This window comes from Daucus carota, chromosome 9, assembly GCF_001625215.2.
Source record: "Daucus carota subsp. sativus chromosome 9, DH1 v3.0, whole genome shotgun sequence".
NCBI classification, from domain to species: Eukaryota; Viridiplantae; Streptophyta; class Magnoliopsida; order Apiales; family Apiaceae; genus Daucus; species Daucus carota.
The window spans coordinates 29670323-29690735 of NC_030389.2; the positions used below are offsets into that span (position 1 = coordinate 29670323).

A 20413-nucleotide genomic window follows, 5' to 3' on the forward strand; every position below is an offset into this window, starting at 1 on the left:
TAAAATATTGTTGATGACTAAAAAAACAAAGTGAGGCTAGAGGTTAGAGATGTGGTCTATTGAATCCAAAAAATCATTTATATAAAATTTTGACAATATTGATTTTTCATAGGTTATATAATGAAAAGTCGTTTACACAAAAGGCCCAAGATATATCTTAATCCGTATTTTCTTATTTTATTTCATTAATATTTATGTAACTCATAATTGATTTTCAAACATATTTTATGTGTGTATAGGAAATGAATATCGCGCTTATACGGAAAATTATATATCAGGAAAAATATAAGAAATAAATATTTGAAAATGTTTTATTTGAAATGGATAATTTTTCAGAGTACATGGCTAGCATATCTCTTGCACTGCAGAACAACACTAGAGATAATAAAATTATTACATCAGACTTCTTCTACGGCAAGAATAAGCGTAACAGCACTTGCTGCTTTCATGTGAGAGAGAACCCGTCCTCCCATAACATTATTTGCACCATCTGCAAATTGAACATGGAAATAACTAATAATTTCTCCAGAATCAGGATCCAAACAACGGTAAGTCCCAGAAAACGAAATTATATGGAAGCTTGTAGAAACGCATGGCGGAGGGATTGCACCTCGCGGATACTCAATATCGACATCTGTAATGAGTCCGTGACCAATAAGCACGGTTACAGAAAGCCCGAAATGCTTTGCAAAATCCACCACACAACTTATGATATCAAATCCAATAGGGATTTCAAAAATGACGGGTGTCTTTATTAAATCTTCGCTGATAACATCCGTTGACTCACCGTTGATCGTTAAATGCCCATCAGAATTGAACGAATAATTAGGAGCTCCTTCGTGCCTCCCAGGAGCTGCAGATGTTGGGCTTGATAAACCATGTTGATTGGGTGCCTCATGATTTTCTTCCAAGAGAGGTGTCGATGGGGATCTGTCGAATTTTCCTGAATTACTCATCACTGCAAAAATGTTAGTACTGCAAAACTGAGGAATAAAAGAGATAAGTATATAAAGCGTGTAGCACCAGGAGGCGAGCAATTTACAGATGTTCATGATAAACCTCTCTGATGTGGGTTGAGTTTGTGATTCCTATTGTTTACATGAGTTTAAATAGGAATATGAGATTTCATAGTTATTCAATAAAATAGTTGTGTCTTTAATTTTACACGTAGGTACAATCTTTTAGATATTCATTTAATACATAAAATCTTTAGATATGTATGTCAAATTCATAGTAAAGAATTTATGGATTTTTATAGATTATAACTTATTTTAATTCTATGCAAAATCTGGTGGAGTTGAATTAAAGTATCTGTATATATGATGCGTACTCTAAAGAATTTGAATATACTCTATTAAAATCTCGTAGATTATGGCACGTCCAATCAGGTTGGTTATATATGTAATCATGGGCTAAATTAGACATATAATACATTATGTAAAATTTGTTGAACATTTAAGACATTATGATCCAATGGTATTGCCTATATTGGTTGGTTATAATTTAAAAATAGTATGTTATTAATATTTTATATTGTTAAAATAGAATATGTCAGTTCAATATAGTAATAAATGATATGTAATCTTCCTACAAATTTCTTATAGACTAGTATAGTGCCATCCTGTACGGCGCCTTAAAGTTCGTCAAATATAGTCATCTATAGGAGATTGGCTAAAATTCTAGATATATGGTTGGAGTGTGATTTTTTAAAGAGGTTGATTATATTTTCTATTTTTGGTATGTCAACTCACATTTTAGTTAAGCGCTTCTTATGGTTGAATATGCTCTTAGAGCATCTCCAATGGTGGTGGCTATAATAGTTGGCTAAATTGTACCTATTGGATATTATGTAAAATTTGCTGAACCTGTAAGATAATTTGCTTTGATGGTATTGGTTATATTGGTTGGCTATAATTTAAAAATTGTATGCTATTAATATTTTAGATTATTATAAATAGAATCTAACACTTTAATATGGTAATTAGTTATGTGTAATATTTTTACAGATTTCTTACAGACCTGTAGTGGATCGACAAATATAGTCATCCATAGAAAGTTTGGCTATAATTATAGACAAGGGGTGAGTGTGGTTGAAGTGTCGTTTTTTGAAGTCATTGACTATAATTTTTATTTTTGGTATGTTTTAGCTAAGGCTCTCCCATGGTTGGAGATGCTCTTATACTCCAGAAAAGGAAATAACAGCGGTGAAAATAGTGTATTTGATGCCCACGGCAAAGAATTCAAATATACTCCATTAAAATCTCGTAGATAATGCTCGAGAAAAGAAAAATAACAGTGATAAACATCGTATATTTAATACCTCACCTTAAAGAATTCAAGTATACTTTATCTCATTGATTATGCTCGAGAAAAGAAAATAACAATGAAAAAAAATCATATATTTGATGCCCATCTTAAAAAATTTAAGTATACTCTATCAAAATATTGTAGATTATGCTAAGAAAAAAAATTAATAGTGAGGAAAATATGATGCCCACCCCAAAAGAATTCAAGTATAGTCTGTTAAAAATCTTGTACCAGCGAAAAAAATGTCATAGATTATTTGAGGTTCATCCCAAAAAATTCAAAGATATTCTATCAAAATCTCATAGATTGATGTCGTAAAAATGAAAAATAAGAACATTGTGGAGAGAGTTGAATACAACAAGACTCATACCAACTATGATACATAAAAATTAAATATTAAATGAGTACTATGTGATATTTGATTCTATCTCAGGGGCATGGAGCCCCAGTATACTAATAAATTCTTAATTCAACATCTCAATGAATCTTGCAAAGATTATTAAAAATACACCAACGAATTTTTCATAATCCATCATGTACGGTATAACTTTATTGTAATATCTGAGTCAATCACACTGCAGTTAACCAATGAGAAAAGAGGAATTATTTTAAGACTAATCAGAGGTCATTCCTAAATTTTAGACCAATCATATTCAATCTCCAACTTACAGGACCAATCAGAAGTCATTCCTAAATTTTAGACCATTCATTCTTCAACTTTCCTTCTACCACCTTATATAGTTAACCAATAGTTAACCACTCAGAAAATAGAATTTATTTTAACCAATACAATTTTTTATTATACAATATAATTAATCAACTCCTTTTCATTATATGATTTTCCAAAAATTACTCTTTTTTTAAAATATCATTTCTTATGTGTTCATTAAAATATCATTTTCTAAAAAATACCCTTTTTAAAAAAACTTTGAAAAATAAAAAAAATCGGGAAAAATTTGGAAACAAGTACGAAAAAAATCTCAATATTCAAAAAATATGAAAAAACAAATCTCATTTATAGTGTAAAATCACTACTTCAAATTCTGAATAGATTTTGAACTATAAATGAGAAATGGCATAAATGATTGAAAATAAAAAATATCTTAGATAAATTTTTAGAAATTTTATTATTAGCGAGATTGAATAATATGGTTTGTAAATCCAATCAAAAATTTAAGATTTTGATCCGAATTGTAATTTTAAAATTTTGCCCAAAAAATTTGAAAGAAAAATTCAAAAATTGAAAAAAAAAATATGAAAAATGTTTTTTTTTTTCAATTTTTTTGGTATTTTAAGAAAAATGAATTTTAAACATTTTTCCTAAATTTTATCGGTTTTTCTTGACTTTTTTTCATATATATTTTAGAAATTTTGAATTTCCCGTTAAGTAGTTAACAGAATGGTTAAAATGAAATGAAGATATAACGTTAGTGCTTATAATAAATATATATTTTGTTTAGTGACAAGTTTCTAAAAGGGGTAAATAATTTAGTGACAAAAAAATTCATTTGCCTAATATGAAATAATAAATAACTATGATACAAGAATCGATTGATTAACGAACATGAAAATACATAAAAAGATAATCAAGAAAATTGAAGCAATTACAGAATTATTGAAATAAATTCATTAATATGTTCAGGCCTAGTGAAGAATAGAGTACGGCCTATTTTACAGCTCTGAAGTTGTCTATCGACTCAGTATGAAGTGCCAGTGAATTCCAATATCATAATTGATCATTCGTAATCAAATTCTGAAACTTTTCTAACTCGAAAATTGATGGATCAATGGTAGCTGACAGAGATAGTACAAATTTCGAATTCAATGTTAGTCATTTGTGAATCAGACCGGTGCACTAAACATCAACATGTACGAAGTTGATTATCGTATTTATCGATAGAAGAACTGATCAAGTCAAAAAAAATCAAAGAAATAATCAAGTCATGCACCGTTCAATTTCTTAGAGTCAAAGTATTCAATAAATTCAAATTTGACTATTAGCACCAAGGAAATTGATTATATACATACACTACATATATGTGTGTGTAAGTGTATGGGCACAAAGGACCTTGAAATGGCTAAGTATAAAGGCACTTGTGCCCTACATAAATGTATAGTGTGGTGGCGTCAGCAAGCTTAAATGTATGTCTAAGTATGAACTGCTTACGTGTATATATAGTGAAATCTTCCTATGCATAGACATCAAAGGTTGTAATTTAACTAAAAAAGAGTCCTTTACGCCCACAATCCCTTGTAAAGGTGCAAGGGGAGAGTACTACATATACAACTTTATAGTGTACTGGCGCAAGCAAACTCAAATTTGTATAATTATAGAAGCCCTATAGATCTCTATGTAAAAGCCCATGGGGAAAGCATTTTCATAATGCAGGCTGGAAACTTCATGCTTGATTTTTTTTTTTTTCAAGTGCTATTAGCGTCATAGGATTCAACATACACTAAAAACTCTTTAAATTAATACTCAGTAAATTAATAAACTCTCTAAAATAATAAATTTGTCAGATGTCGACTTGAGCCAATATAAAAAATTGAAAAACTTGATAAAATAATAAGATAATAATATTTTGGGAGATCCCCTTATAATTTTCGGTCGCAAGAAAATCATAAATTAATAATTCATAGAACTGAAAACATAATATTACACTCTATTGAAATATATATGATTCATTAGTTTTCTATTTTCCTTTTAGATTTCGCAACACCTTTTAGATGAGAAGCCATCCTGTGAGATATGGTTTTAATACTCTAACATATTCATGTAATTTATATATGCCAAACTTGTTTAGAATACATTGAGCACATTTATTCCTCTTGTTTACATTTTTTGTTTCCAATACATATGCACGCTGTATTTACTAATTTACATTGAGTCCCAAAGTTCGCTGCAATGTAATTTTAAGAGGCGTAGACTAATTTGCCTTTTTTTGTTTGGTATATTAATTTATATACAACATGCTTTTTTGTTTGGTATGTACAATATAACCGGTTAAAAACTCTTTAAATTATTAATTATTAATTTATCGATAAATTAATAACTCTCTAAATCAATGAATTTCCCCGGTCCCAATATTATTAATTTATAAAGTTTTTACTGTACATGTTCAAAATACTGATTCAATGATTGTGAAGATATGATATGGAAGCTGATCAAGATTTGATAAGTGATGTCATCAGTAAAAGCAGCTCATCAATATCTGAAGGATGATCAAGATTGTTGTTCATCAGGATATGGAAGCTGGTCAGTAATAAATGATATATGCAAGTCTAATTTAAAGACAACCCTATCTGTTATATAGTGATGACAACTTAACATTTAGGAGGACATGTAAATAATACTACGCTCGCACAGGAATAGAAAGATACGAAGATAAAGGATAAAGAAGTCATCTACTAGCTTGAAGAAATAAGTTCACTAGATAAATGATAATATGTTGCTTTAGAAATTCCCGTATTATTTTGATAAATACTAGAGACAATTACGAAAGTACTCGAAGTGGTTTGTTGTAAAAAAAACAAACAGCTGATTTTTTTTATAAATGATTAAATAAAGAGGTATGAATAGTAATGTGGATAAAATGATATATATTTGATTGATATTGGCTTAAATGAATCCCCGATGAGATGATTGAGTCAACTGAGATATTTTGACGCAACGGAGGGTCAGTTTGATATAAAATCCTGATAATATATTACAATTTAGACATGATCTAATATTCATAAAAATATTTCTTTTAGTTAATAATTAATTAAACCAAAGATATGTCATATTGAATATATAATATTATATATTATAAGTTCGTCAAATTAAAATCAATTTTCACTTAGTCGAAAAAATAAGTGAGACATGATAAACATTCAATGCATGGTTATGAGATGCGTGCAATTTTTTCTTTAAAATAATTATTAATTGATGTATTTTAAATATTGATGATGTATATATATAGGGGTTTGTTCAAATACAAACCAACTTTATCATAAAAACCTAAAAACTAATTTCAAAACTAAACAAATATCCCCCCAAACTCTTAAAAACTAACAATATCACCCCCCCCCCCCACAGCTTTGCCATCAACTTCCCCAAACTTACACTTTCCACCCCGTCACTGCTGACGTGGCACTGCCACGTCAGCACTGGGTCACCCATGTGCTGACGTGGCAGTGCCACGACATCTGCCATGTCAGCACCTGCTGACGTGGCACAGATGATGTCAGCAGTGGGGCCCCCCTGAAAATTAAAAAAAATAAAAAAATAAAAAGATTTGAGTGCTTGTAGCAAAAATGGGAGTGGAAATAGTGGTTTTTAGGTTTGTATGGGAGTGTAGTTTGTAGTGGAATAAGCCCATATATATATATATATATATATATATATATATATATATATATATATATAGGGGGCTTCTCCTTGAGTAACCAATATAGATGGGTAACTAGGAACCAATATCTTAACCCTACATTACTAAATCAAATGAGCGGATGTGATCACGTTGATATATACTACGTGCATCTTATCCTGTGTGCATCTTATCCAATCCTAACCCAATCACACCATAAACCGTAAAACAGTTATGATAAAACATATCAACTCCTCCCATTTTCACGTGCATAGTCTAATATATTGTACTGTAAATGTAAACCAATTCTGTAAACTATTTTCTTTTGAATATATTTTGTATTACAATTATAATCCAGTTACATAAATTATAAACATAATTATTTTGTAAATTCTTAATTTTAAATTATAACATTTATACGTCTAAGAAAATATAGAACATAGCTAAAAATACAAATAAAATATGTAATATAAGAAGGATTCTTGATTTATGAATTTTCAAATATAGAACAAAAAATTTATATTTTTCATGTAATTTTTATTTAATGAAAAAGAACATGTAATATCTTATATTTCAAATTTTTAGTGGCGCATCCGCAGTTTTTGCAGCTTTTCTTTTTTCAAATTTTGTATTCAATATTTTTTTGTACTTAAAATATATTGGATATAATTTACAAAATATGAGAAAGAAACTATAAAGCATGAATATAAATAAATTACACACAAGTTAAAAAATTATTGAATATGAAAATAAATACATTACATAACTCAAAAAAATTATTAGATTTAAATTATAAAATATGAGAAACATATTACAAAACATGTACATAAAATAAACTACAGAACACGGGGAAAAAATACAGAACATAGAAATAAATAAGATGATATAACATAAAAAATTACTTAACATAAAATATGAATTACAGAACATAAAATATAAACTACAGAACATGAAATAAAAATTACTGAACATGGAAAGAAATTACAGAACATGAGCGTAAATAAATTATAGAACACAGAACACCCTGACAAACAAAAATTACAGAACATGAATACAAATAAATTACATAACCAAAAAATTGTCATATATAAATTATAAACTATGACAAACAAACTAACGAAAATGTACATAAATAAATTATGAAATAGTAAAAATCAATTATCAAATATGAAAATAAATAAAATTATATATAAAAAAAATTACTAAATATAAATATAAATTACAGAATATGAGAAACAAATTACAGAACGCATAAACACATTAAACTTTTTGAACATGAAAATTAATAATATTATATAACACAAAATACTAAATGAAAAATAAAACAATACAAAAGATGAGAAAAAAATTACAAGCTTGAGTGGCAGTTGTGTTCCTACTTTCATGCGTGCGTGGTTGTTTTGTTCCTCCGTGTGTGTTTTGTTTCTCTGTGTCTAGACATACATAATGCTAACCTGCACATTCACAAATCTAACGACCCAGATCAAGTTACTCAGTTACTCGTATAAATTAGTTCCTCAATGAACCTTCCCCTATATATATATATATATATATTATAATCATGTATCAGGAATGTTAGTGTATTTGAAAATTAATGGTTAATTATTAATAAATTTAAATTTTGATGTCGGGTTTCTGATTTCGAGATTTTGGACATATCCACATCCAATTTTGAAAAAAAAGTTGGGTATCAGGTATACTCGAATCCGATCCAAATCTAACTTGGATCGGGTTTGGATTTTCATTTTTAGGTATTTTCCGTTTCGGATCGGATTCGGATATAGATAAAATTCAGATTTGTATTTGGCTACTATAATTAAAAAAATTATAAATGTTTTTAAAAGAATATTAAATTATAAAAAATTAAGATGGTTTTTTTTTAAATTCCCTTTTAATTTTAACCGAGGTTCTCACTTCTCAGACTGGGTTTGATCGGAGAGTAACTTACAAAGACTCTCTCTGTATGGGTTCAAGACTGATTGTTGGAGCACCCCACGAAGCTGATAACTTGCTTGAAACCTCTTTAAGAGAAGCGTTTGAGCTTCTTGAATCTCAGTTAAGTCCCCCCTTCTCGCTAAAATGTCGTAACGAATTGGAGTATTTTGATATTAACAAGGCAATTATTTATGGGATTTTATGTGAACCCCAGATGGGCAATGTGCATATTAAGCACTTACATGGTATTGTCACTGATGGGTATGCGTTTTTTACTAATACCCTTGTGAGGATTGTTGATGAATTGTATGAAAAGCTTGTCGATTCGGTTAGGGTTCAGCTGATTTGGATTACTTTGGAAATGATTGATGTTTCGGCTATTGGATTTCAGGGTTTGTTGGTGGCCCTCTTGAGGCAAATTGTTGGTGGGGATTTTAGTGATAAGAATTTATGGTTGTGTTCGGAGTTGGTTCGTATTTTTTTTGCCAAATGGGATTGTTTGTTAGAAGAAGAATCATTGGTTTTGACCAGTGCTTTGTATGTATTTCTTAGGCTATTGGCAGATCATTGTAGGCTTGTGGGTAATTTAAAGGTTGAATTGTTGAAAAAAATGGAGATTGATTTTTGTGTTAGACTTTTGAGGGAGAGGTTTCATTTGTGTATGATGATAGGGAGGGATCTTGTTAGGCTTTTACAAGAACTGGTTCATGTACCCGAGTTTCGAGCCATATGGAAGGACTTGATGTTGAGCCCAAGTGAATTTAAAGTTCCTGAGTTTCGAGATATTTCTCAGCTTTACCGTGTAAGGACATCGAGTAGGTACTTTTTGCTTCGTATAACACCTGTGATGGAGTCACAGTTGCGCTTTTTGCTTAGTGATGTCAAGTTTGGTAATCACAGAAGGTACCAGGTCTGGTTTGGAAAGAAGTTTCTTTGCACAGCAGAGAAGGAGACTCTTCTTATTGACATAGTTAGATTTATCTGTTGTTCACATCACCCACCTAATGAAATTATATTATCGGACATAATTCCCAGATGGGCTGTCATTGGCTGGTTATTGAAATGCTGTAGGAAGAATTATGTGGAGGCTAGTGTTAAACTGGCACTCTTTTATGATTGGCTTTTCTTTGATGAGAACATGGACAATGTTATGAATATTGAGCCTGCATTCCTACTGATGGTCAACTCAATGTCCAAATATATTGAAATGACACATATGCTTCTAGATTTTTTGCTCCTTGTAGTAAATAACTATGATACAGAAAGGAGGGAAACTATTGTTCAGGGCGTTCAATCATCCTTCGATGTACTTGTTAGGAGAGGCGTGGTTCAGTCTCTGGATGTTTTGATTTCTTCTGATAAGCTTTTTCCTTTTCTTAAAGAGAGAATTGTAAAGCTGTTATCAGAGAGAAAAGTGACCTCGTTAGAAAATCTCCAGGCTGGTAGTTTTCGTGGATCCACTTCCTTACCAGATCATCCTGCTGCAGTTAGGATGGAATCCGGAACATTACAACATGACATGTCTGCATCTGCAAGCCAGAATGATGTAGAATTGGGCCCCCCTACTAATGTTACTTCTTGTTCTCCACTAGCAGAGAATGATGACATCCATCAACAAAGTTTAGAATCTCTAGTCCAGAATCTAGGAAAACATATCCGAAGTTCAAAACAAATGGGCATGCAAGCACTAGACAAGATACTGCACTTATATGTTAACCTATCTTCTAAAGCAGAAACCACCAATTTCTCTATTAGCCCTAATCAGTTATCTAGTATAATTGCAAAGGAATTTCAGTACAGTGGTAACCAGCTGTTTGAACAAAACTGGGATCAGGACCTTCAGTCTGCATCAGCCATAATAATACGGCACTTCATGTTTTCTCAGCATGAGACATTGCTAGGTATGCTTTTGTGTTGGAATAGAGATGGTCTTACTGTTGGGCCTTGCTTCTTGGCTTATGCAATAAATCTTGCTCACGAGGCTCATGTTCTGGGTTATGTCACACATCCCAATACCGTTGCCCATCCCGACACTCTGAGAGACTCTAACAAGACAACAGATTCTGGAATGTCCCTGCTGAAATATCATTGTGAGCAGTATTGTTGTTTTGTGAACAAAGGAAAGGATCTTTCTCAAGCTATTATTTCTACTTCGAGTATTAACGTCAAATTAGTAACTACCTTGATCGAGGGTGCATTTGCTGCCTATAGGGGCTTTAATATGCATAGGGGAAGGGAACTTGCTCCAAACTCTGATAATTATTTGCCGAAGATACTTTACTGTGATCTGATGTCCTATGCCAAACAGGATAATAGAATTTTGAAATTTTCACTGTACGGTATCTCATCTAATCTTCGTGACTTATTTTTGTGTGAGGAAAACATAATGAAGTCAATAGTGAGTCAGTTGGACTATTCTGATCTTCTTGACATACAATTTGATTTAGGATCGAAAAAACTATCCATATTTGGGGACAGCATTGAAGCTATATCTCATTTAATCAGAAGTTCTTTTCAATGGGAGTGTATCGAACAACACAACTTCTGGGGATTGCTGAGATCAGAGCTTGCAGTTTCTGAGGTTCCAAAAGAAAAGGTGCTGTTGGAATTTTTCTGCACTGATGGCTTAGATCCTAAGATTTCCTCCATTGCTGTTGGTGGGCTCTTGGCACTGTGCAGCTCTCTTGCACCTACACCTGATCTTGTTGGAGCAGTTCTTTTACTACCTAATAAAATATTTACCAACTTTGCTACTACAGTTCTATCTGCTTGGGCTGTGTCCAATACCTCAATGTTGTTTACTAGTCTGGCTGAATTTATGGATAAGATTAATGCTGGGGATTCCATGATTCCTGATCTGAGTGAGATAATGATCAATAACTCTGCCTTCATATGGTTACTGAATTTTCTGGATGCAAAAAGGAATGAAAAGCAACAACTTTAGTCCAAATATTGCCCGGGTCATATCTATGCTTGGATATGATCAAATTTTTTCTATAGGGTCACTGATGCGAGATAATCCCTCGAAAGCTTTCATTAGAGGTCTGATTTGTTCTCTTCAAGATATTACGCATAATGATAGTGAATGATATAGCTGATATATAATTTATGTTAGTTCAGAACTAATAGTCCTCTTGTAAATGGCTTAAAAATTGATCAACAGTATGCCTAAATAGACTCTGCTTCTTGCAATTTTTTTTTAAAAGATGCATTTAGAAGTGGTCTCTCGTTTTGGGACAGATAGAGTATGTAACTATTATACTTTGGGTTTTTTTTTTTTTTTTTTGAGTTTTGAATTCCAAGAATACTCATAGATTGTGCTGATCTTTTTAGCTCATTTTCTGATAAAATATTTTTTTATTTGTGTGTGTATGTAGTGTGGAAGTTTAAGGAGATGTGTTGTCAGATTCTGTTTCAAGAAAAGAGAGCGACTCAAAGAAATTGTATTACAATCACTGTATGATTCTTTGGATGATTTCAGTTCTTGATTGTAGGTCAAAGGATGGTCAAGGTTCATACTTGATTCTTTTGTTCCGAATGAAGCAATTTGGTAATGTTTTTTCATCTGTTGTAATATAGATAACTGTATTTTGAAGTGTACATGTATTGATTTTTTTATGCCAAACAGATGTTATAGTGTTGCTTCATTGCATCATCATCATATGTCTAGTCATGCAAGTGTTATGGAAAGACATTTGTCTGATTTACCTGTGCAGCTCAAACCATCGGTTGAATAGACACTATACAGGTTTTATCTATCTCTTCCCTGGGCTCGACAATTCTATTCTGATGCACTCTGAAAATTTAATGGGATTCATTAATATTACTACAAATGCATATCATCAGAATTCATAATCTTTATAAATAATTTCATTAATGTGTTAATATTACTACCAATTTTCTTCCAGTCGGTTTTTGTAAATGCTGCTTGTACATTACTTGCTATTACCTTAATTATCATAAAAAAGTATTTGTCTTGTGTTTTAGCCTTGTCCAATTAGCTTCTGACAACACCTTTGGAACAGACAATTGTGACATACAGAGTACATTATCAAGTGATGCAATTCCAAGGTCAGGGATGAAGACATGTTCAGCGACACTGCAGTTGTTGCATAATCTAGTAGAGTCAAGCATGGAATATATCTCGCCTAATCTGGTCTCCAGTTCCCGTAAAATTCTGACAACCCCTCGGAGGACCATCACAGCAAGGAGATTCTTCTGAAGTGGACATATCTGATGCAGAGGTAAAATGGATATCATTTGGTGCTCGACTGATACACATAATTATGCAAATTGAAGACAAGAATGAGGATTGTGGTCATGCTGTTATTCTTCATCATGGTGGCTCACTTGGCTGATAACCACTGTAAAGGAAATGAAAGGGTGGTTTGCTGGTGAAGATTGTAATTTAATTTGGGGGTGTATATACATGATTTCTAAGCTTATAAATGATATAGTTTGTTGCTGCATATGTGTTGGTAATATCGAAATATAAAAAGATTTGTGTTTTTTGTTAGTTTTAGTAATTATGTATTTTAGACTAGTTTGGCTTATCTTATTTTTTCAAAAACAAGTCACTTATTTCCGGCTTTTGAAAATAAATACTTGTTTTTTGTAAAAAGAATGTTAAATGTTCTTTAAATATTTAATTTTAAAAAAATTATGTAGTGAAATTTTTTCTGGAAACAAGTACTTGTTCTTTAACTACTTATCATGACATCATTTTGTTGTTACAGATCAAGATATATAACCTGTGTCACAGAACTTGCAACCTCAGGATATCATTGACTTTTTCAGTTCAGTTATGGTAGACCTAAACTCATCTCCTCTTTCACTCTTCATCATCTCCTTGTTCATCATCATCGTCATCACTTTCTTGTTCTACAACAAGTCTAACTCCAGAACCCCTTGTCCTGAATCTTATCCGCTCATCGGAAACCTCATTGGATTGATCAAGAACCGCCACCGTTTTCATGACTGGGTCACTGACATGCTCTGCACCACCCCTTCGCTTACTCTCCAAGTAACTGGTTTCCTGCACCTCTCTCACGGCATTTGCACTGCTGATCCGGCCAATCTGCACCACCTTCTCCGCTCCAACTTTGACAATTTTGTGAAAGGCCATCGATTCTACTCCGTCCTGCATGATCTCCTTGGTGATGGTATCTTTAATGTTGATGGCCATCTCTGGTCCTCTCAGCGGAAAATAGCTAGCTATGAATTCAACACCAGGTCTCTTAAGAACTTCATTTCTTATACGGTCAAGCTTCAGATCACTAATACTCTGATTCCACGTCTCGAGGCTGCTTGTGATGCTGGAGAAATCATTGACTTGCAGGAAGTGCTTCGACATTTCACTTTTGATAATATATGCAGTGTGGCATTTGGGGTTGATTCGGGGAACTTGATGGCGAAAGGGTCGTTTGTGGAGGCGTTTGATTATGCGGTGGAGAGGAGTTCGGAGAGGTTTATGTTGCCAGTGCAGATGATTTGGAAGATGATGAGGTTTTTTAATGTGGGGAGTGAGAGGAAGTACAGAGAAGCTATTAAAGTGATTGATGAATTTGCAATGGAAGTGATAAGGCTTAAGGAGAAGAAGTGGGAGCTCATGGAAGGCAACGCGGATTTTAGCAGTGAGGACTTGTTGTCGAGATTCATGGGTTCAACTTTGGATTTTGGGTTTCCAGATCAAGATGAGAAGAGGAAGTTCTTGAGAGATATTGTCATTAGTTTTGTACTTGCAGGTATTATATCCCCTTTTTCTTGGTTCAGTAGTGACATATATTGCAAGTTGAATTGGTTAAGTTTAGATGTTAATCTGTGTTCTCTTCTTTAGGGAAAGACTCGACCTCAACAGCATTGACATGGTTCTTTTGGTTGATGTCCGGGCATCCTCGATGCAAAAACTTGATCTACAAAGAATTATCATCTGCAGTTCCAGGGTCCGGGAACTGGTTAGAAAGTTTTAGGTATGAGGAGCTGAAGAGGTCTCATTATCTTCAAGCAGCTCTTTCAGAAACGCTGCGCTTGTTCCCCCCTGTGCCAATAAATTCAAGGTTAGTGTTAAGAGACGATGTTTTGCCTGACGGAACTCGTGTTGGCAAGGGATGGTTTGCTGATTACTCAGCTTATGCAATGGGGCGGATGGAGAGACTTTGGGGGCCTGATTGTAGGGAGTATAAGCCAGAGAGATGGTTTGATGGTGATAAAAATTATCAACCTGTTGATCAATTCAAGTTTCCAGTGTTTCATTGCGGTCCAAGAATGTGTTTGGGGAAGGAGATGGCTAATGTGCAGATGAAAGTCATTGCTGGTGCAGTGATGAACATGTTTGAAGTCGACGTTGTCGATGGTGGTGGTTGTGCTTCACGGATGAATAATCCACCTTATACATTATCGCTTCTTTTGAAAATGAAAGGTGGGCTAAATGTAAGACTGAAAAGGAGAGAACAAGAGACATAAAATCCAAAATTCAAGATGTGTCATTTGAGTGTTATGCACTGACTTTGGGCACAGAACTCCACTTGGTTGCATTACAACAGTTAGTAGATTGTTCATTTACAAAGAAAATGCAGAGCTTGCAAGTTTAGACAGATGATGTGATAAAAAGCTTTGAACTGCTATAAAAACTCTTGATTGTTTATCAAAGCAATCATATGCCTAGGGTGTAAGGCCATCTTGGACGTGCTTGGTGAACAGCTCAGGTGAAAGGCAGAAGTACAAGAATTCTAATGATCACAATATCCTAACTAAAGCGATAAATATCAAAGTCTATCACCTGTATCAAACTAGTCACTCATTAAAAAAGTAACTCGGGGAAAATTAGTAAAAAAATCGAATCAATTTAGATAGTAACAGATGGTTTACTTGATTTTCAAATAAGTGACCATATTCAGTGACTTTCGTAATGAGTATTCAATTTGATACATCTAGACCGAACGAGTGATACGACTTTCATATTTATCCCCTTGACTAATCGAGGTGATCAATTAAAACAAAGATACACAAATAACAGCATGGACTTAAGAACCTGATATCAAGTAAGATTTTATCAATTTCTTAAGCATTTAAACTTCACATGATTCCAACCTTAAGCATTTAAACATTGGCAGGATTCCAAGTAACGGGATTCATCATGCTGGATGTTCACTGCATGGATACAAATAGGCTTATTCCACGTAAATGAAAAACAAGTCTGATCAGCTTCGACGAGCTAGTGCTGTAGCAAGTCCACCGGCCAGAACTGCTGCAGCAGTGGCAGCTATGCCTATGCCTATCACTCCATCTGTGAAAACAATTACAAATAGAGTGTAATAAAAATCAAACTGTAAGGTTCTTCCTGAACCTGGATTGAAATAAAGGATAGGAATTCAATAATGCTTATTACCTCTGGTAATGCGATCTTCAATTGCTTTTTCTAGATTTAAAGCCTGCCTCCAATCTGGTTGAACCTAAACACCAAATTTTATGAGTACTTTATTTCTAATAATAGAAACTAATATATTTTTCATGACTCAATTTCACAATTCATTTTGAACATCAAACTGAAAACAAACTACGACAATTTCTTGCTGACCAAAATATCTAAAAGAACAAGGTATAAGTAAACAAAATTGTATCAACAGTTGTTACATCAATTGTGCACATATAACTACTTTTATGTACAAATTTAGGATTATGTATCTTGACAAGCAGCAACATAAAAGAAAATCCTTCGAATACTGCCAGATTAAAAACTCATGAGAAAAGGATTATCATCAGACCTCCAAACAGCGTTCAACCATATGTTTGCTCCTAGGATAATCTCCACTTCGGAAATACCCAACAGCAAGAAGGTACCCCTTTTCCCTCATTTGTTCTGGGCTGCTGTCAGTGTCACTAAGAAGAGCTGCACATAAACAGTGAGTTTCAAGGATGTAACATACTTAGGTAGCCAACAAGATTGCGGAACCCATATTCAGAGAACAGACAAATAAAAATTTCTAGATTTTACCTTCAAGCATAGCAATCCCGCGGCGTACATCATCTGGACGTCTTGAGTGAACAAGAGCCCATGACAATCTCATAATGCATTCATTTTTTTCTTGAGAAGAACCTTTCTCAGTTTGTGCAACCTCCCTCTCACAACCCTGAACATGCATTTGCAAATTTATCTATATCATGGACTTTAATGCAGATATAGATGCCATACAAAATAATACTTTACTTAACTAGGAATAAAGTTCATAAATCTGGCACTCCAGTGTTTCATAAGTAACCTGACAATTATAACAGCTAATTTGCTATAAATTAGATATTGCCACTTTACTTGCATTTTATTCATATTTTGGGATATTCTCAGTGGTACCCTTGTGTAACTGACTTTTCCTATTGGCATCATTGTGTATACATGACTTATGGTACACAAACTTTTGAATTTCTCAAGTCTTATACTCTTGGTGTTAGCTAAACAAGAAACTGTAACCTATCATTAAAATTTTTAAAATAAAAATTGACAATTTTCATCTCTTGGAGCAACACACGTAACTTTGTATAATCATATTCCGCCATCTTATCTTCACCTTATTCTCTTTAATTGGGGTTTTCAAACTATGTTTTCCCTAATTTTAATATGCAACGAAAGTATTTTATACGTTACCACTGAAAAAGTCAGGTACCATTAAGAATTTCCCTTATATTTCAGAGATGATCAACGAATTATTTGTTATCTAAGCTTGCTATGTTAGCGGTAAGTGGTAACTATGACTTTATAAGGTGCATTGCAGATATAACACTTCTCCAAACAAAGATTTTTGTATTTTACCCACTAATATTTACATTTTAGTCATTTATGACAGGAGGGCATGTTGTCATATTTATGACTGCAAGATAACAGTTGGTTTTCTTTTCTTTTTAAATTGGTAATTTGTTCTTCCCTTCTACATTTTCAAATACAAACTCTATGTTGGTCTCAAATCTTCTTTTCTTTTTCTCTATAAGACCAAAAATTGTGGTGTTCTTATCTTCTTTATATAAAGTTGGTGGATCACAACAGATAGTGAATCGGATCGTGTTCCATAGTGAAATCTAATATGTTAGAAGATGTTTTTTTTCTTGATTCTCCCTGTTCCTTCTCCTAAGTTCATCGTTTGAATATTTCAGGCCTTAGTCCATCCCCTGTCTTTTGCCCGAAAATTCAGATTTGTTTTGGGTTCCACCATATTTGTGTTTGTTTTCACTTTCCACTTGTAACCCCCTCAACCTCCTGAAATTTATATCCCAAAATATATAACAGCCGATTACAAGAATTCAAATTGTTGGTTCCCCTTCCCTGCTTAGTGAACGAGTAGTTACTCCTAATATTTTCCTTTAATTTCCATTTGCCGTGTGAAACATCTCAGGTAGAATTTGTAAATTTTACATAATTTACTTTGAAACATGTTCACCCTCTCGACATAACACAGCAAGTCATGTATTTACGCAAAAAGTACCTTGTCACAATGTAATGCAATGACCAAAATATAAATTACATTTAAGAAGCAGCTTTAGGCAATGATTTAAGTGTTATTATCAGCTTAATCCACCATACTTGTCTTTGAAATTAATCAGTCCACACGGAACCTATACAAACAAGATCCTAGCAGTAATGCAAGTACTTACTATTATATAAACAACAAAGCAGGAATAGAAAAAATAAAAATAGAATGGAAGTGTAGGGTTAGAATGAATAATTACAGCGACAATGTCGGAGTCACACCAAGGGATTTGATCGGCGCCGATGAAAAACGACTTGACTTTGTTGAACAAATCACCCATTTCCCTTTCGCTTCTCACAACAATTTCAGATTGCACCTGGGATCACTGATTTCAGTGTAAAATGGTTCACTGATTGCTCCTAATGTCAGTGTCGATCAATCTTTTTATGATAAAAATACATCGCAGTAGTTAACAAAAGATTTAATCACACATCTAAAATATTATTTTCAAAATTTTACTTTCATAAATTAAAATATGATGATAATATTTTCATTAGGATCAAAATTCTTAAATACGTGAAAAAAGTCGAGAAACTAATCGTGGAAGTATTTTCATACTTTTTTTTTCCATTCATTCTATTGTAAATGCATTCTTATCTCAAAAGATAAATCAAAATTATTAAATATTTTGACAATTAAATATAAAAAAATCTTATATTATTGTTATATTTTGACAATAACTAGTTGCTTAGGTACAGTACTCCAGTAATACACAGTATATATTAGTATCAAATGAAGTAATTTATGTTAGAAATATAAGTATAAGATATGCCTTCCTCTAACAGAGGTTTTAGATGGATTGGTTCTCTACAATTTACCAAGATTGGAAAAGTAACATGAGGTTACATAGTGTTGAACCAAAAACAGTTATTTCATTCTCGACTGAATTGTCAGGTGTAATATTACAGTTCCCTGAAGAAGCTGATGAAACAAACAAGACCTTAGTTTAAAGAATATTACTTGTCTCCGAACGTTGTTGGCTGTCTTTATCATCAGATGAATGTTAATTAGGGGCTATGGCATCTGGGGCATAAGCTGAAGTCCTATGCCTCTCAGTACATCTGGATGCCTTTTCTCCCTGGTATCCCCTTGTTTGCACATATATTTCCCTCTTTTATATTTGAAAAGTTGTTTCGTTTTACAGTGCTATGAATAATCACTGATTATATAGAACAATTATCTCTACTAGATTAACAGATCCAGTAGAGATTCAGAAACTATTTAAACTGTAACACAATTCAAGAAGCCAGGCTTCAAAAGACCTAGGGTATCGCGGAGTCTTGTGCACTCAGCGCTGGTATATTCAGAGGCGGATCTAGGATCTGAATCATGGGAAGCACCAATCAAATTTTTGAAAAACACTTATATATTTTAAATTTTGTGGGAGCACTTTTATAATTTTGTAAGATTTAGAACGTTGAAAAAATGTCAAAATAATTTTTGGAGGAGACATGTATTTCGTGCCTCTTACTAAATCCGTCTTTGGTACACTGGTATGTGTGTTGCTAAAGAAATTTCCATAGAGTAATAAGACAGTATCTATTTCTCCTGAACCACGGATTCATGCATAGATAAAGTGACACATGGCATCGTCTCATTTGAGACAACACAATAACAGAGATAAGGAAGTGGATGAAATTTGTATGTAAAACACACAAAATTACAAATCTCTTTAGTGTAAGCCGACTCCCTGCAACTATCTGCAGACTTCTAAACATTGAAATTAAGCAAAATGGCTGCAGTGACTATGACATCTGCGTTCCTCGGGACAGGCTCATCAGTCACGTTAGCTGCCTCGGCAAAGCAGCCGATGATCAGTGTCTGCAGAAGCAATGTTGTCATGTCAAAGGCTTCAGAAGTGACTAAGGAGAGTTTTGAAGTGAATAACAAGAATGCGAGGAGGGAACTGATGTTTGCTGTCGCGGCTGCAGCAGCATGCTCGGTGGCAAACATTGCGTTGGCTGATGAGCCGAAGCGTGGAAGTCCTGAGGCCAAGAAGAAGTATGCTCAAGTTTGTGTTACCAATCCAACTGCTCGCATTTGTCGTAACTGACGTTCTTGAGTTGTTAGTATGTTGAAACTGGTGTTTTTTTGTTCATATGGCAAACTCTGTTTCTTTTCCTTCTTTTTAGGGGCCGTTTGGCCAAGCTTAAAAAAAGTGACTTCTTACTTAAAGTGAAGAAGTAGAGTAGAAGTGAGAAGTAAATAAGTTAATAAAGTGTTTGGAAAAGAAGCAGAAGCTGTGAGAGAGAAGCTAGCATTCTCAGCTTCTTAAAAGTGCTTCTACTTCTTTACACAAACGGGTAA

General features: G+C 33.3%; 4 protein-coding genes across 8 annotated transcripts; 3 read left to right on the plus strand and 1 right to left on the minus strand.

Moving 5' to 3' along the window:
- Nucleotides 1-8564: 8564 nt before the first annotated feature.
- LOC108192748 (uncharacterized) lies at nt 8565-13107 on the plus strand. Of its 5 annotated transcripts, XM_064084697.1 has the most exons (4): nt 8565-11633; nt 11969-12141; nt 12220-12339; nt 12617-13107. In XM_064084697.1, the coding sequence occupies exon 1, from the start codon at nt 8620-8622 to the stop codon at nt 11533-11535; it is 2916 nt and encodes a 971-aa protein (XP_063940767.1). In that variant the 5' UTR covers nt 8565-8619; the 3' UTR covers nt 11536-11633; nt 11969-12141; nt 12220-12339; nt 12617-13107. The 5 variants fall into 5 exon arrangements, with proteins under 5 accessions (XP_063940767.1, XP_017227737.2, XP_017227736.2 ...); XM_017372248.2 differs by having other exon boundaries at nt 11969-12339; XM_017372247.2 differs by having other exon boundaries at nt 12220-13107.
- Nucleotides 13108-13239: 132 nt separating this feature from the next.
- LOC108203349 (cytochrome P450 CYP94D108-like) lies at nt 13240-15499 on the plus strand. The gene is made up of 2 exons (XM_017372220.2): nt 13240-14335; nt 14428-15499. Exons 1-2 carry the CDS (start codon nt 13396-13398, stop codon nt 15051-15053), a joined length of 1566 nt encoding a protein of 521 aa, XP_017227709.1. The 5' UTR covers nt 13240-13395; the 3' UTR covers nt 15054-15499.
- Nucleotides 15500-15627: 128 nt separating this feature from the next.
- LOC108192529 (mitochondrial fission 1 protein A) lies at nt 15628-18515 on the minus strand. The gene is made up of 5 exons (XM_017372221.2): nt 18306-18515; nt 16585-16720; nt 16355-16479; nt 15979-16042; nt 15628-15876 (listed from the first exon to the last, which is right to left on the minus strand). Exons 1-5 carry the CDS (start codon nt 18384-18386, stop codon nt 15791-15793), a joined length of 492 nt encoding a protein of 163 aa, XP_017227710.1. The 5' UTR covers nt 18387-18515; the 3' UTR covers nt 15628-15790.
- A 1323-nt stretch (nt 18516-19838) lies between these two features.
- On the plus strand, nt 19839-20159 carry LOC108192653 (photosystem II 5 kDa protein, chloroplastic). Its single transcript, XM_017372223.2, has one exon. It carries the CDS (start codon nt 19839-19841, stop codon nt 20157-20159), a length of 321 nt encoding a protein of 106 aa, XP_017227712.1.
- The last annotated feature ends 254 nt before the right edge of the window (nt 20160-20413 follow it).

What these genes read in the sequence shown, in the direction of transcription:
- LOC108192748 (XM_017372246.2), top strand. Translation starts at nt 8,620, where the DNA reads ATGGGTTCAAGACTGATTGTTGGAGCACCCCACGAAGCTGATAACTTG.
- LOC108203349 (XM_017372220.2), top strand. Translation starts at nt 13,396, where the DNA reads ATGGTAGACCTAAACTCATCTCCTCTTTCACTCTTCATCATCTCCTTG. An exon ending in CATTAGTTTTGTACTTGCAG is followed by an intron (nt 14,336 to 14,427) that starts GTATTATATCCC and finishes TCTCTTCTTTAG; the next exon opens with GGAAAGACTCGACCTCAACA.
- LOC108192529 (XM_017372221.2), bottom strand. Translation starts at nt 18,386, where the DNA reads ATGGGTGATTTGTTCAACAAAGTCAAGTCGTTTTTCATCGGCGCCGAT. An exon ending in TGGTTGAACGCTGTTTGGAG is followed by an intron (nt 16,043 to 16,354) that starts GTCTGATGATAA and finishes TTTGGTGTTTAG; the next exon opens with GTTCAACCAGATTGGAGGCA. An exon ending in TGAAGATCGCATTACCAGAG is followed by an intron (nt 15,877 to 15,978) that starts GTAATAAGCATT and finishes TTGTTTTCACAG; the next exon opens with ATGGAGTGATAGGCATAGGC.
- LOC108192653 (XM_017372223.2), top strand. Translation starts at nt 19,839, where the DNA reads ATGGCTGCAGTGACTATGACATCTGCGTTCCTCGGGACAGGCTCATCA.